The sequence below is a fragment of the Miscanthus floridulus genome, chromosome 1, assembly GCF_019320115.1.
Source record: "Miscanthus floridulus cultivar M001 chromosome 1, ASM1932011v1, whole genome shotgun sequence".
NCBI classification, from domain to species: Eukaryota; Viridiplantae; Streptophyta; class Magnoliopsida; order Poales; family Poaceae; genus Miscanthus; species Miscanthus floridulus.
This window is the reverse complement of record NC_089580.1, coordinates 13728316-13740840: the sequence shown is the minus strand read 5'-3', so window position 1 is coordinate 13740840 and position 12525 is coordinate 13728316. Positions and strand designations below refer to the sequence as shown.

Below are 12525 nucleotides of genomic sequence, written 5' to 3'. Positions count from 1 at the left end.
AGACTTAAGTGTATTTTTGTCTTTTCACACCTGCAGTTTGACGGCGTTAGAGCCCAAACTGTCAGAAGTGGCATGGAGGATACGAAAAAATTAAAGTAGTGACGCTAAAGACCGCTAAATTTTTCTAGCGACCCATATGGGATTGCGATCTTTTATGGCAGAAAAGTCTCACGAAAAAAATACAGTCCGATCCAAATCCCTGATCCGAGTACCCGATCGACCTTCCGAATTCCCGATCCAACCGGCATTCGTTCCCACAAGTCAATTCAGCTGATATCCCAAGGGAGGATCCTCAATTGCTTCGCTGCTTCCCAGTGCGAGTCGCGCGGATCAAGTGATGGATCGCCGGGACCAGGGCGAGGCTGCGGCAGAGGATAAGACGTACCCGCTGGCGATTCTCCCCGACGACGTGCTAGCGGACGTGCTCCGCCGCCTCCCGCCGCGTGGACTCGCCGTGTCCAGGTGCGTCTGCAAGGCGTGGCTCGCCGTCGTCGACGCCCGTCGCCTGCTGCGGGCGGATCTCCTCCCCTTGTCTCTGGGTGGGCTCTTCATAAACTTCCACAACTACTACCTCTCGGAGTTCTTTGCGCCCCACTCGGACGGCCCCTGCATCTCCGGTAAGCACGACTACCTGCCTCAGGCCGATTCCTGGGGCTACCTAGACGACCACTGCAATGGTCTTGTGCTGATCCACGAGAACGACGACAACGACGGTGAGATTGGCTACGTGCTTAATCCGGCCACTCGATGGGTGGCTCCAGTGCCCCCGTGCCCACCCCCGCCCATGGAGATCAAGGACACCTTCCAAGTCGAGTACCTCGCGTACGATCCGATCGAATCGCCATACTTCGAGGTGGTTTCAATTACCCGTTTTCATTGGGTGAGAAAGCCTGGAGATTATCTCTACGACAGTTCTAGGGATGCAGAGATAGAACAATCTGAGTGGCCACCGTCGTTATGCATCTTACATGTGTTCTCATCTAGAACCGGACAGTGGGAGGAAAGGTCTTTTGCTCGAGAAGGTGATTCCATCGGAACCGTGTCTGGCATGAGACACTGGCCAGGAGACCAACGCAATGCTGTGTACTGGCGAGGAGCATTATATGTGCATTGTCAAACTAATTATGTTATGAGGTACATACTAACTCGTTACGCATTGTCATTTTATTCGGTTTTAATTTTTTTTTATCAAGTTGTTTAATTTTCGCATCCTTTGGTTTTTATCTTTCTTAACAACGATCAATTTAATATTACAGAATATCTTTGTCGAGTGAAAAGTATCATGTGATTAAACCACCACCAGGTGTTGAAGGAAAAAACTATCCACAATTTTATCTAGGGAAGTCATCTAAGGGGGTTTGTTGTGCGTCAATCCAGGGAAGATGCAGAGTTCAAGTTTGGAATCTTGATGAATCAGGCTATCAGATGGAATGGGTTCTGAAGCATGACAGGGACCTTTTTAAGTGGTTGTTGAAGCATAAGCTTCAGTATACAGGACCTTGGGCCTTGCAGGATATTAATTACTATTACAATAATCGCAATAGAGATCACGATATGGAAGCACCAGCAGAAGAGGAAATTGAATGGACCTCACAAGCATCTGAAGATGAGAAATTTACATGGAGCTCTGATGATGAATGTGGACACACTGGGTACGTGGATATTCTTGGGTTTCATCCGTGCAAAGAGATTATCTTCTTGAGTGAATCAATAACGCGAGGATTGGCCTATCACTTGGATAGCTCCAAGGTTGAAGTCTTGGGCAATATATATCCAGCAGGATATGACAAAGAATTATCAAATGAACGGCTTTTAGAATCATCTTTTCTGTATACACCCTGCTGGATTACACAAACTGCAGACGATGGAGAATAGTTGAAAAGGAAATCTCCGGTACATGTTGTAACGCATGCATGGGACAATAGGGTGTAATGCAATAGTGTTCACGATGGAGAATAGTTCAGTTTTCGTTCTATATATTTTTAGATTTTAAATATGGATCGCTTTGGGACATTAGGTTGTAATGCAACAGAGTCCAGTTTCTGTTCTTTATTTTTTAAATTTCACAAATCGCTGTGGGACAATATAGGTTGTGATCTTTGGGTCTGCCTTTCACTTTTATTTGTGGCGACGATGATTAAATTATCAGTAGCTTGTTTGTCGTATCAGCCACAGTAATCTTTTTTGTCAGTTTGATTGAATAAAGCTATTGGGTACCTTTCAAATTCCAATTCAATGCTTCCCCGTTGTGTTTCTTTGAAAAAGATTGACATGTCGGACAAGGACAAATATCCACAACGACCTCCCCTGAACTGAACTTCATGCACGTTCCTTCGTCTTCACTATATGGTGGTACTACTAGTAGTAGTATATTTTTTTTTGGTTGATTCTTGATCGTTGCTTCCTTGTTTTTTTTGTTGATTCTTGGTAGTTGCTTCCTTGCTAGGGAATGTTGGGAGGATTGTTGTTCGACTCTGAGGGTAATGCTTGATTATTGGGAATGATTCACCTCACCATGCCCGATAACATTGATCAACGGTAGCAAGTTTTGGGTATGTGTTAACATTCTGACAGTGTCGGGCGACTTAGCTTTCATCCCCCAAGTGTCTGCCTCCCTGTGCTGCCATTGAGAAATCGCACCACTACCCGTTCTCACCATGAGACCGCCTAGATCCGAGAGAGACATGAGAAAGCAAGGCTGTGAGGACCATGGTGGCAAGCTCCTTGGCTTGATCATTATGTGCTCCGTGGCATGCGGCCGAGATCAGCCCATACCGGCGCCGAGGATAGAGGAGTGGCGTACGAAGAAAATGGCAGCTGTGTGCTTCATCGTCGCTGAGGAAGCCGTCCCAGCGTCAGAGTAAAGAAAGACAGAGAGTGAGAGACTAAGGTTTGGGTGAAAACGATCGAAATTAAAAAAAAAATCCTTCAACCAATATTTAGATTTGGAGATGGTATGCGCAGTGGCTAGCTTTATCTGATTGTATCTTTAAAATTTATCTTTTTGCAAATAATTTTACTTATTTGCTTCATTGTATTGGTTCACCCATATTGCATTTATCATCACGAATTTCATATAACTATCGATGGGCCTTTTTTGGCTTAAAACTGTCGTTGTCTCTATCACCTTTTGTTTTTCTCCCACTACTACCATGTGGTTGTGCAATTTCTATTGATGTACATTGATGTAAAATCAAGATAGTCTTTAGTTTTAGTTTAATCCTCAAGAAAACTATGGTCTTAAGTCTCTCACAAATTGTTTAGTTTCTTGTCATTTTCTAAATTTAATTGTTGGATCACCTTGAATTCTCCGGTCAAACTATTAACTTTTCATAGTTATCATTAAAAATTTTGCCTTTAGCAATTGTGTTTTTATATGGAATGCATCGAGTTGTTTTTTTCCAGCTTTTATGGAAATCAAATTATTGTTTTTATTAATTTACTTAGTATTTCAAATTTATCGGGTACCACTTATATTAAACATGGTGTCTTTGTTTACTTTACATTGTTAGATCATCATAAAAATTAATGATCTGTGTTCTTTTTAATTTTTTCTGATTAATCTCATAATTATATTAGGCATTGATTCTTCAATTTAATCTATCCATCAAATTAAAATAAAATCTAACTAATAGGGTTTTTCCTCGATTAATCTCGTAACTATATTAGAACAGGAGTGGACCTACCAATAGGACGTCTAGGGGCGGATCTACAGGGTATGCCAGGTATGCACCGGCATACCCTGCAGTTCCAGACAATAGAGGACGTATACATGTATTTTTGTAAAAAAGAAAGTAAAAAAACATACCGGAGAAGATGATAACGCAGTGGCCGCTGCTACGGCCTTGCCGAGACGGCCTTTTTTAGGCCCACGCAGCCACACGACGGGAGGTCGTCCACGTAGTCACGCCTTCGAGGATCCTGATACGTACGTCTTTGATTCTAGGCTCCACCGCTCCAGGCTCCAGCCATCATTCGTTGATCCACCCAAACTGTTCTTTTGCTACTTTTTTTTGAGGGGGTGCTCTTTTGCTACCTGCTGGCTCTACGTGCACGCAAAACCTAACTGCCTGTAGATTACAATGATTAAAAGGTATTTTCTACAGTGCTTTCCGTTTAGTAAAAATAAATTTAAAAAATAAGATGGATAATCTTTTAAATGATTGTCTAGTCAATAAACGACACATTTTCTTTGTAGTGGATAAAAATAATATAATCGAGACATTTATTGTAAGATAAATAGTATTGTAAGCCTATCTTACTCTCTTTTTATGCCTATTTTACATTTTGAATTATTAGTTTGGCGTTTGAACTATTTATATTATAATTTGTAAATGTTTTCAATTTACTCTTCAAATTTAAGATTTATCGTGTTATTTAGTTGACAACGTTTTCATTTGAATTTGTTTAGGAGCCTAAATATTCATTTCGAACCAAAGTGACATAAAATGGGAGGACGAATATCCCAAATGTGCACAATCGTCTTATAGGTGGAGTGGTTAGGTGATGAGCATGCGAAGCAGGAGGTTTGGGGTGAGGGGTCTCTCTTGGTATTTTTTTAAAAATAATTCCCTATTTTCAGCCCATTTTTTCAGGTTTTCTGGAAACCACATCACTGCCGCTTTAGTTGTGCCGGTTTAAAAACCGACACCGATGGCCTTTTTGAACCGACAGTGATTTCGAAATCTATACGAGTGTTCTAGCTTAATCGCTGAATTTAAGGCTTATCATGTTATTGATGCATGTCGTTTTACCGAACTGGAATATAGCTTACCAATTTGAAAATGGTTTTACCGAGGACGTCCGTGGTCTGCCTACATACCTACCTGTCTGCTAGTGAGAATGAGGTGGTAGAGTATCATATCAACTAATTGTATTCCGCGAATCAAACAAAAGGTGATGAGTGTGAAGATGATAGGCCACCCCATTTTTCAATCAAACACGACCTGAAGAGATCCACTTATTGGTAAATCGTAAGCTGCCTAGAATCTATTTTTCAGTCAAACACGACCTGAGGAGACAGGGCTTGGAGAGAGGGAGAGAGCCAGATATTGAGATAAGCAACTGTTCTGGCAAAGACCTGACAAACATCCAAGGAGCGATCACCAAACGTCTTGAAACCCAGCTTTCCAATTGTTCCAGAGGATGGTAGAGAGTAGAGAGTAGAGAGTAGAGAGTAGAGAGTAGAGAGTAGAGAGTAGAGACGATATATAAGTCGACCTGAACTTCTAGTTCTAGGCCAGTCTTCAGAACTGGTTTAAACCTGATCGTTCCTCGGGTCTCCCTTCTTCCAGTATAGAGTTTCTCTGTCTTCAGGCTGTGACAACACAATAGTTCCTCTCCTCCCATTTCCCTCCTCAAGAATCTCCTCAACTAGATGTCCAAGTTCCTGTTACAGCATCAAATTTTGGTCCAGCCTCCCATGTCTTGATCAGGAAACACAACCTGACTGGGTCAGTTTTGTTCAGGCTCTCCCTGACCTTCCTCTGAAAATTTCTTTTCTCTGGCTCCTTCTTGTTGCAGCTTTCCTTGATCCAGATTCATCCATGGATCAGTAAAGTAAACAAAGACACCATGGCTCCTTCTTGTTGCATCAAATTCACTCGATTGATTCTTGTTCCTCTTCATCAGTAGCCTCTCCATCTTCTTCCTGAATTCCCATGTTTTGATTTTCCATTTCATTGCTCGGTTTGTCTCCTGCTAGAGAGACCAAGAGATCTGGCATTTCCAAAATTCAGAGACATCTAGGTGCCTCAGCACTCACCGTGGGATGGTTACAGCAAGTCCAATCAAATTCATTCAAAAGCACAGTCGAAAATGATTCATCATTTGAAATAATGCAATTTACATCACGGTGCTCACAACAAGTTTACTAAGCGACAGACTCACGATGCACATCTCATCTGGAATGAGATGATTTATCAAACCAAACACTTCCTAGCTGCAACTTTCAAACTGCTACATTGCCATGAAAACGTTAATCGGAGCTATAGTTCTTTGCTTATCATAGAAATGGTGCACAGTCTCATGCCCGTTCGTTCAAAAAAAAACACGTGGGAAGGAGTAGGACTGGGACGAAGGATGGAGAGAGTTTTTGTGGGCCGGAAACGGCCTATTGGCCATCAAGGGGAAAGTGGGCAACCGGCAGAGCCGCACCTCCACGCTGGCTCTTTCCTCCGCACCAGCGCCGCCTCTCCCCTGGCCACGGTCGACGTCTGCTCCCTCGTCGTCGCGCCCAGCGCGGTCTCGCCCACCCGCGCCAGGGCAAAGGGGCCCACAATCCCGATCCGAATTTCCGAACAATCCCCCGTATCATTCCACACAACAAACAGTCGATTCCCACTCCCCTCAGAAAAAAAAAACAGTCAGATTCAGAGATCTGACGAGGGGACATGGGGCTTTTACATTTTTACCATTATTAAGATTAACGTTCATCTGATTATCACTCTTAGTTTGGCACTTATAATTTTACCACATGAGAGAAGTTTGAGTTCTTAATTTACCACATTTGCGCATGTGGCATGCCACGCCAGCCCGACACGTTGGCGCCCAGTCAGCATAGGCACGCGAAATGTCCTTGCTGCCCTTGACCTGCTCATCTCTATCCATCTCTGACAACCGGGTCCTGTAGCTCCCTCTCACTGCCAGGTGGGCCCCACTCGTCAGCTTTGTCTTCCACCTCCGGCAACTGTGTCCTCGTCGGAGGAGCTGCTCCCCATGCGAGCTCCCAGCGGGTGAGCCACCACCTTGGTCTCCCTCTCCGCGCGCTCGCGAGGCCGCGGCGGAGTTGCTCGCATGCGCGCCCGTGAGGCCGCGACGGAGCTGCTGCTCGCACGTGTGACGACGAGGCCGTGAGGGAGCTACTCGTGCCCACGCCGGCGAGGCTGCGACGGAGCTCCTCGCGCCGCGCCGGTGAGGCCACAGTAGAGCTGCAACTCGCGCGCCTCCTCCTCGGCTTCCTCATGCCGTGCTGCTCCGAGCTCCGTGGCTGGCGGCGGCGCTGGTGGCCCTGGCCGTGGGTGAGGTCGGCGTTGACGGCGCGGCTGTCCCTGGCCGCGGGCGAGCTCGGCCCCGGCAGTGCGGCTGGCCAAGGCCGCGGGCGAGCCCGGCCTTGGCGGTGCGGGCGGCCATGGCCGCGTGCGAGCTCCTCCACCTCCGCTGCTTCATGTTCCTTCGCCGTGGACGGTGCCCATCTAGAAGAGGCGCGTGCGTGCCCGTCGACGGGAGCTTGCCGCGTTTGGCTGCCCAGTGCCACCGTGCTCGCTCACGGCCAACGCCCGCGGGGCTTCTTCGTGTGCTCCCATCCAGTTGCCGGAAGTGGAAGACAAAGCTGACGAGTGGGGTCCACCTGCCAGTGAGAGGGAGCTGCAGGACCCGGTTGTCAGAGATGGAGAGAGAGAGGAGCAAGTCAGAGGCAACAAGGACATTTCGCGTGTCTATGCTGACTGGGCGCCAACGTGTCAGGCTGGCGTGGCATGCCACATGCGCAAATGTGATAAATTAAGAACTCAAACTTCTTTCATGTGGTAAAATTATAAGTGCCAAACTAAAAGTGATAATCGGATAAGCGTCAATCTTGATAATGGTAAAAATGTAAAAGCTCCGGGGCGAGGAGCTCAATTGCTTTTGCTTCCCAGTGCGGCGTCGCAGATCAAGATCCCAATTCCCAAGCGAGCAATGGATCGCCGGGAGCAGTGCGGCAGAGAATAAGGCGGGCGCGCTGGCGCTGCTGCCGGACGACGTGCTAGCGGACGTGCTCCGCCGCCTCCCGCCGCGGGGCCTCGCCGCGTCCAGGTGCGTCTGCAAGTCTTGGCTCGCCATCGTCGACGCCCGCCGCCTGCTGCGGGCGGATCTCCTCCCCTTATCGCTGGGTGGGTTCTTCATGAACTTCCGCGGGTACTACATCTCGGAGTTCTTCAGACCGCTCTCGGACGGCCCCTCCATCTCCGGCTAGCACGACTACCTGCCTGAGGCGGGATGCCTTTCCTGGGGTCTACATAGACGACCACTGCAATGGTCTTGTGCTGGTCCACGACTACCCTGACAACTACCCCGACAACGGCGACGAGTGTCGCTACGTGCTTAATCCGGCCACTCGATGGTTGGCTCCCTTGCCCCCGTGCCCAACCCCGCCCATGGAGATCAAGGAAACCTTCCAAGTCGAGTACCTCGCTTACGATCCGATCGAATCGCCATACTTCAAGGTGGTCTCAGTTACCCGTTTTGGTTGGACGCCCGAGCCTGGAGATTTTCTCTACGGCAGTTCTAGTGTTTCACTAGACCCTGAGATAGAACAATCTGAGTGGCCACCATCTGTATGCATCTTACATGTGTTCTCATCGAGAACTAGACAGTGGGAGGAAAGGTCTTTTGTTCGAGAAGGTGATTCCATGGGGTGTCTGAAATGAGACGGGACTGGCCAACCGAACAACGCAATGCTGCGTACTGGCGAGGAGCGTTGTATGTGCATTGTCAAACTGATTATGTTATGAGGTACATACTAACTCGTTAAGCATCATCATTTTATTCGGTTTTAATATTTTAAACAGGTTGTTTTCTTGTCCTTTGGTTTTCATCTTTCTTTCTAACAACGATTTCATATTACAGAATATCTTTGTCGAGTGATAAGTATCACGTGATTAAACCACCACCGGGTATTGAAGTAAAACACTATCCACAGTTTTATCTAGGGAAGTCATCTAATGGGGTTTATTGTGCGTCAATCAAGGGAGGCTGCAGAGTTCAAGTTTGGAACCTTGATGAATCAGGCTGTCAAATGGAGTGGGTACTGAAGCATGACAGGGACCTTTCTAAGTGGTTGTTGAAGAATAAGCTTAGTATCGACCACGTGCAGATTATGGTCGAAAAATCCAAGGACCTTGGGCCTTGCAGGATATTAATTACTATTACGATAATCGCAATAGAGATCATGATATGGAAGCACCAACAGAAGAGAAAATTGAATGGGCCTCACAAGCAGTTGAAGACGAGGAATTTACATGGAGCTCTGATGATGAATGTGGATCCGACGGTGGGTTGGAGATTCTTGGGTTTCATCCATGCAAAGAGATTATCTTCTTGAGTGAATCAATAACGCGAGGATTGGCCTATCACTTGAATAGCTCCAAGGTTGAAGTCTTGGGCAATATTTATCCAGCAGGATATGAGAATCAATTACTAAATGAACAGTTCTTGGAATCATCTTTTCCGTACACACCCTGCTGGCTTACACAAACTGCAGACGATGGAGAATAGGTGAAAAGGAAATCTCCAGTACATGTTGTAATGCACGCAGCTTGCAACAGAGTTCAGTTTTTGTTCTTTATTTTTTAAAGTTTAAATATGGATCGCTTTGGGAAATAGGTTGTAATGGAACAGAGCTCCAGTTTCTGTTCTTTATTTTTTAGATAGAGTTCAAATGTGGAGCGCTTTGGGACAATATAGGTTGTAATCTTTGGGTCTGCCTTTACTTTTATTTGTTGCAACGCTGATTAAATTATCATTAGCTGGTTTGTCGCATCAGCCACAGTAATCTGTATTTTTCCCCCTATTTGATTGAATAAAGCCACTGGGTATATAAATTTCAAACCAAAATCTCTTCCAAAGTTTTAGTTAGCTCCACTCCTTCCCTCCTCAAGAATCTCCTCAAATAGGTGTATAGCTACATGATCCTGTTCCAATGTCCCAGTTCCTGTTAATGCATCAAACTGGTCCAACCTTCCCGTGTCAGGAAACACAACCTGACTGAGTTCGTTCAGGCTCCCCCTGACCTTCCTCTGAAAATTTCTTGTCTCTAGTTCTTCCTGCGGTCTTGGATGATCCAGACTCTTTTTGGTTGGCTCCTTCTTGTTGCAACTTTCCTTGATCCAGATTCATCCATGCATCACTCTCTTGTGATTCTTGTTCCTCTTCATCAGTAGCCTGTCCATCTTCTTCCTGAATTCCCATGTTTTGATTTTTCACTTCATTGCTCGGTTTGTCTTCTGCTACAGACCAAGAGCTCTGGCATTACCAAAAATTCAGAGACATCTAGGTGCCTCAACACTGACCATGGGATGGTTACAGCAAGACCAATCAAATTCATTCAAAAGCACAGCCAAAAATGACTCATCAATTGAAATAAAACAATTTACATTATCACGGTGCTCACAACATTACAGGACTTTAAGCTCTGTTCATAACAACAGACTAATTTCACATGATAGTATGATACAACGATCAAAGGATCGGAAATCTAAGTCACACACACACAGCACGCAGCCTCTGTCGTCTCTGTCTCTTGAGCAACGTCGACGGAAGTTTCTGTTCCTTTGGTAGCTCCAGACTGTTGACCTTGGCGAACCATGCGGGCGAGGAGGTGATGCGGGTGCATGACATGGAGTTTGCAAGCCGGCACCTGAGTGCCATGGCCGAGCACCTCATATAACATGATGTTTTGTGTACCTTGGCGTGCTACCAAGCATATTCACCTTCAGACCACACACCACTGCTACTCCACGGCGCACTTGATCATTTCAACAACAATTTCTTCCGGTTCGAAAATTTCTGGACCAAGATGGAAGGCTTCCACGAAGTGGTGCAAACTGAATGGGGGAAACCACTCAACACCATGCTACCCATCAAGCGTTTACACATCAAAATGTCTAGACTTGCAAAGGGCCTGAAGAAATGGCAGAAAGAGAAAATAGGAAACACAAGATTCCAGCTAGCCATCACCAAAGAGGTCCTCCTTCAGCTAGAAATGGCACAAGAACTCAGGCCACTCTCAGATCAGGAGAACGAACTTAGGAAACGCTTAAAAGCCCGCAGCACCGGCCTGGCTGTAATTGAGAAGTCACGGATGAGGCAGAGGTCCAGGCTTACCTATATCCGCAGTGGTGACGCCAACACAAAACTTTTTCACATGAAAGCCAATGCGCGCCGGAGAAAAAATTACATTCACTGTCTACAAAAAGAGGGTGGGTTAGTCTTCTCCCAGGACGAAAAAGAAAAAGTTATCGGGGATTATTTCAGCGAGCACTTGGGCACCTCTACAGCAAGGACCTTGTCCTTAAATTGGCAGGCGCTGGGTTATACTCCAAGAAACCTACAGCAGCTGGAGCTACCATTCACTCAGGACGAAGTTCGGCGTACTGTCCTCGAGATGCCATCCGAGAAAGCCCTGAGGCCTTATGGCTTCACGGGGGCCTTCTTCAAGGCATGTTGGGAGATAATCAAAGACGACTTATTGGCTGCGATCAACAATCTCTTCCAACTGCATTCCCAAGGCTTTGAGTTAATGAATTCGGCAAACATCGTCTTGCTTCCAAAAAAGACAGGCGCCTTGAGAATCACGGACTACAGGCCAATTAGCCTCATGCATAGCTTTGCAAAAAATTTTGCAAAACTCCTGGCCAACAGACTCGCCCCCCACCTCAACTCCTTAGTCTCCAACTGCCAAAGTGCGTTCATCAAGAAAAGAAGTATTCATGACAACTTCCTATATGTACAGTCAATGGTGAGAAAAATGCACAAGGAAAAGATGCCCACACTTTTCATGAAGCTCGATATCCACAAGGCTTTTGACACGGTGAACTGGAGCTACCTGCTGGAGGTCCTACGCGCTCTTGGCTTCGGCCCACGATGGTGTGAATGGGTATCCATCCTTTTCCGCACAACCACGTCGAGGGTAATGCTCAACGGCCTGCTAGGACCGAGCTTCCACCACGCTAGGGGGGTTCGCCAAGGCGACCCTTTATCGCCAATGCTTTTCATCCTCGCCATGGATCCACTCCAGCGTATTCTTGAATTCGCTACTAAGATGGGCGCCCTCTCCCCGGTCCCTCATCCACGGCCAGATGGAGAACCTCCCTATATGCAGATGACGCGGCTATTTTTATAAACCCTCAAAAGGAAGACATAGATGCGATCAAGGTGATTCTCCAGGCCTTTGGGAATATATCGGGCCTCCACATAAATTTGGAAAAGAGCTCCGTTCACCCGATCAGATGCGACGAGATAGATCTAGACCATGTTCTAACCTCCTTTGCAGGGATCAGGGGCTCTTTCCCTTGCCATTACCTTGGCCTGCAGCTCCACACACGTTCGTTACGGAAGGTACACGTCCAGCCGCTCATCGAGCGGATCGGCCAAAGATTGCCTGGATGGAAAGGAAAATGGCTGAACAAAGCCGGTCGCCTCGCCCTGGTTTCATCCGTTCTCTCAGCAATGCCAACTTATCATCTAACGGTATTCCCATTAGCGGCTTGGGCTCGAAAAAGCATCGACAAAATTAGAAGGTCCTTTCTCTGGAAAGGAGAGGAAAACGCCAATGGGGGGCACTGCCTTGTTAATTGGCCGACAGTAACTAGGCCAAAGGACCTCGGGGGGCTTGGAATACCTGACCTTAACAAGTTCAGCAGGGCATTGCGCTTAAGATGGCTGTGGCAGGATTGGGTGGACACTTCTAAACCTTGGGCTGGAATGGAGCTTCCCTACAACGATCTAGATCGGGCACTTTTCAATGCATCTACGACAGTCACAATT

At 46.6% G+C, this 12525-nt stretch overlaps 1 protein-coding gene and 1 pseudogene across 1 annotated transcript; both read left to right on the top strand.

The window, feature by feature from the left end:
- The first annotated feature begins 203 nt into the window (after positions 1 to 203).
- Positions 204 to 2172, top strand: LOC136473468 (putative F-box protein At1g46984). The gene is made up of 2 exons (XM_066471112.1): positions 204 to 1134; positions 1257 to 2172. Exons 1-2 carry the CDS (start codon positions 338 to 340, stop codon positions 1873 to 1875), a joined length of 1416 nt encoding a protein of 471 aa, XP_066327209.1. The 5' UTR covers positions 204 to 337; the 3' UTR covers positions 1876 to 2172.
- Positions 2173 to 7129: 4957 nt separating this feature from the next.
- LOC136452283 (uncharacterized) lies at positions 7130 to 8735 on the top strand (annotated as a pseudogene).
- The last annotated feature ends 3790 nt before the right edge of the window (positions 8736 to 12525 follow it).

Bases quoted from the DNA above. Each gene is read 5' to 3' on its own strand.
- LOC136473468 (XM_066471112.1), top strand. From the start codon at position 338: ATGGATCGCCGGGACCAGGGCGAGGCTGCGGCAGAGGATAAGACGTAC. The intron at 1,135-1,256 runs GTACATACTAAC...TTAATATTACAG, and splicing joins CAAACTAATTATGTTATGAG to AATATCTTTGTCGAGTGAAA.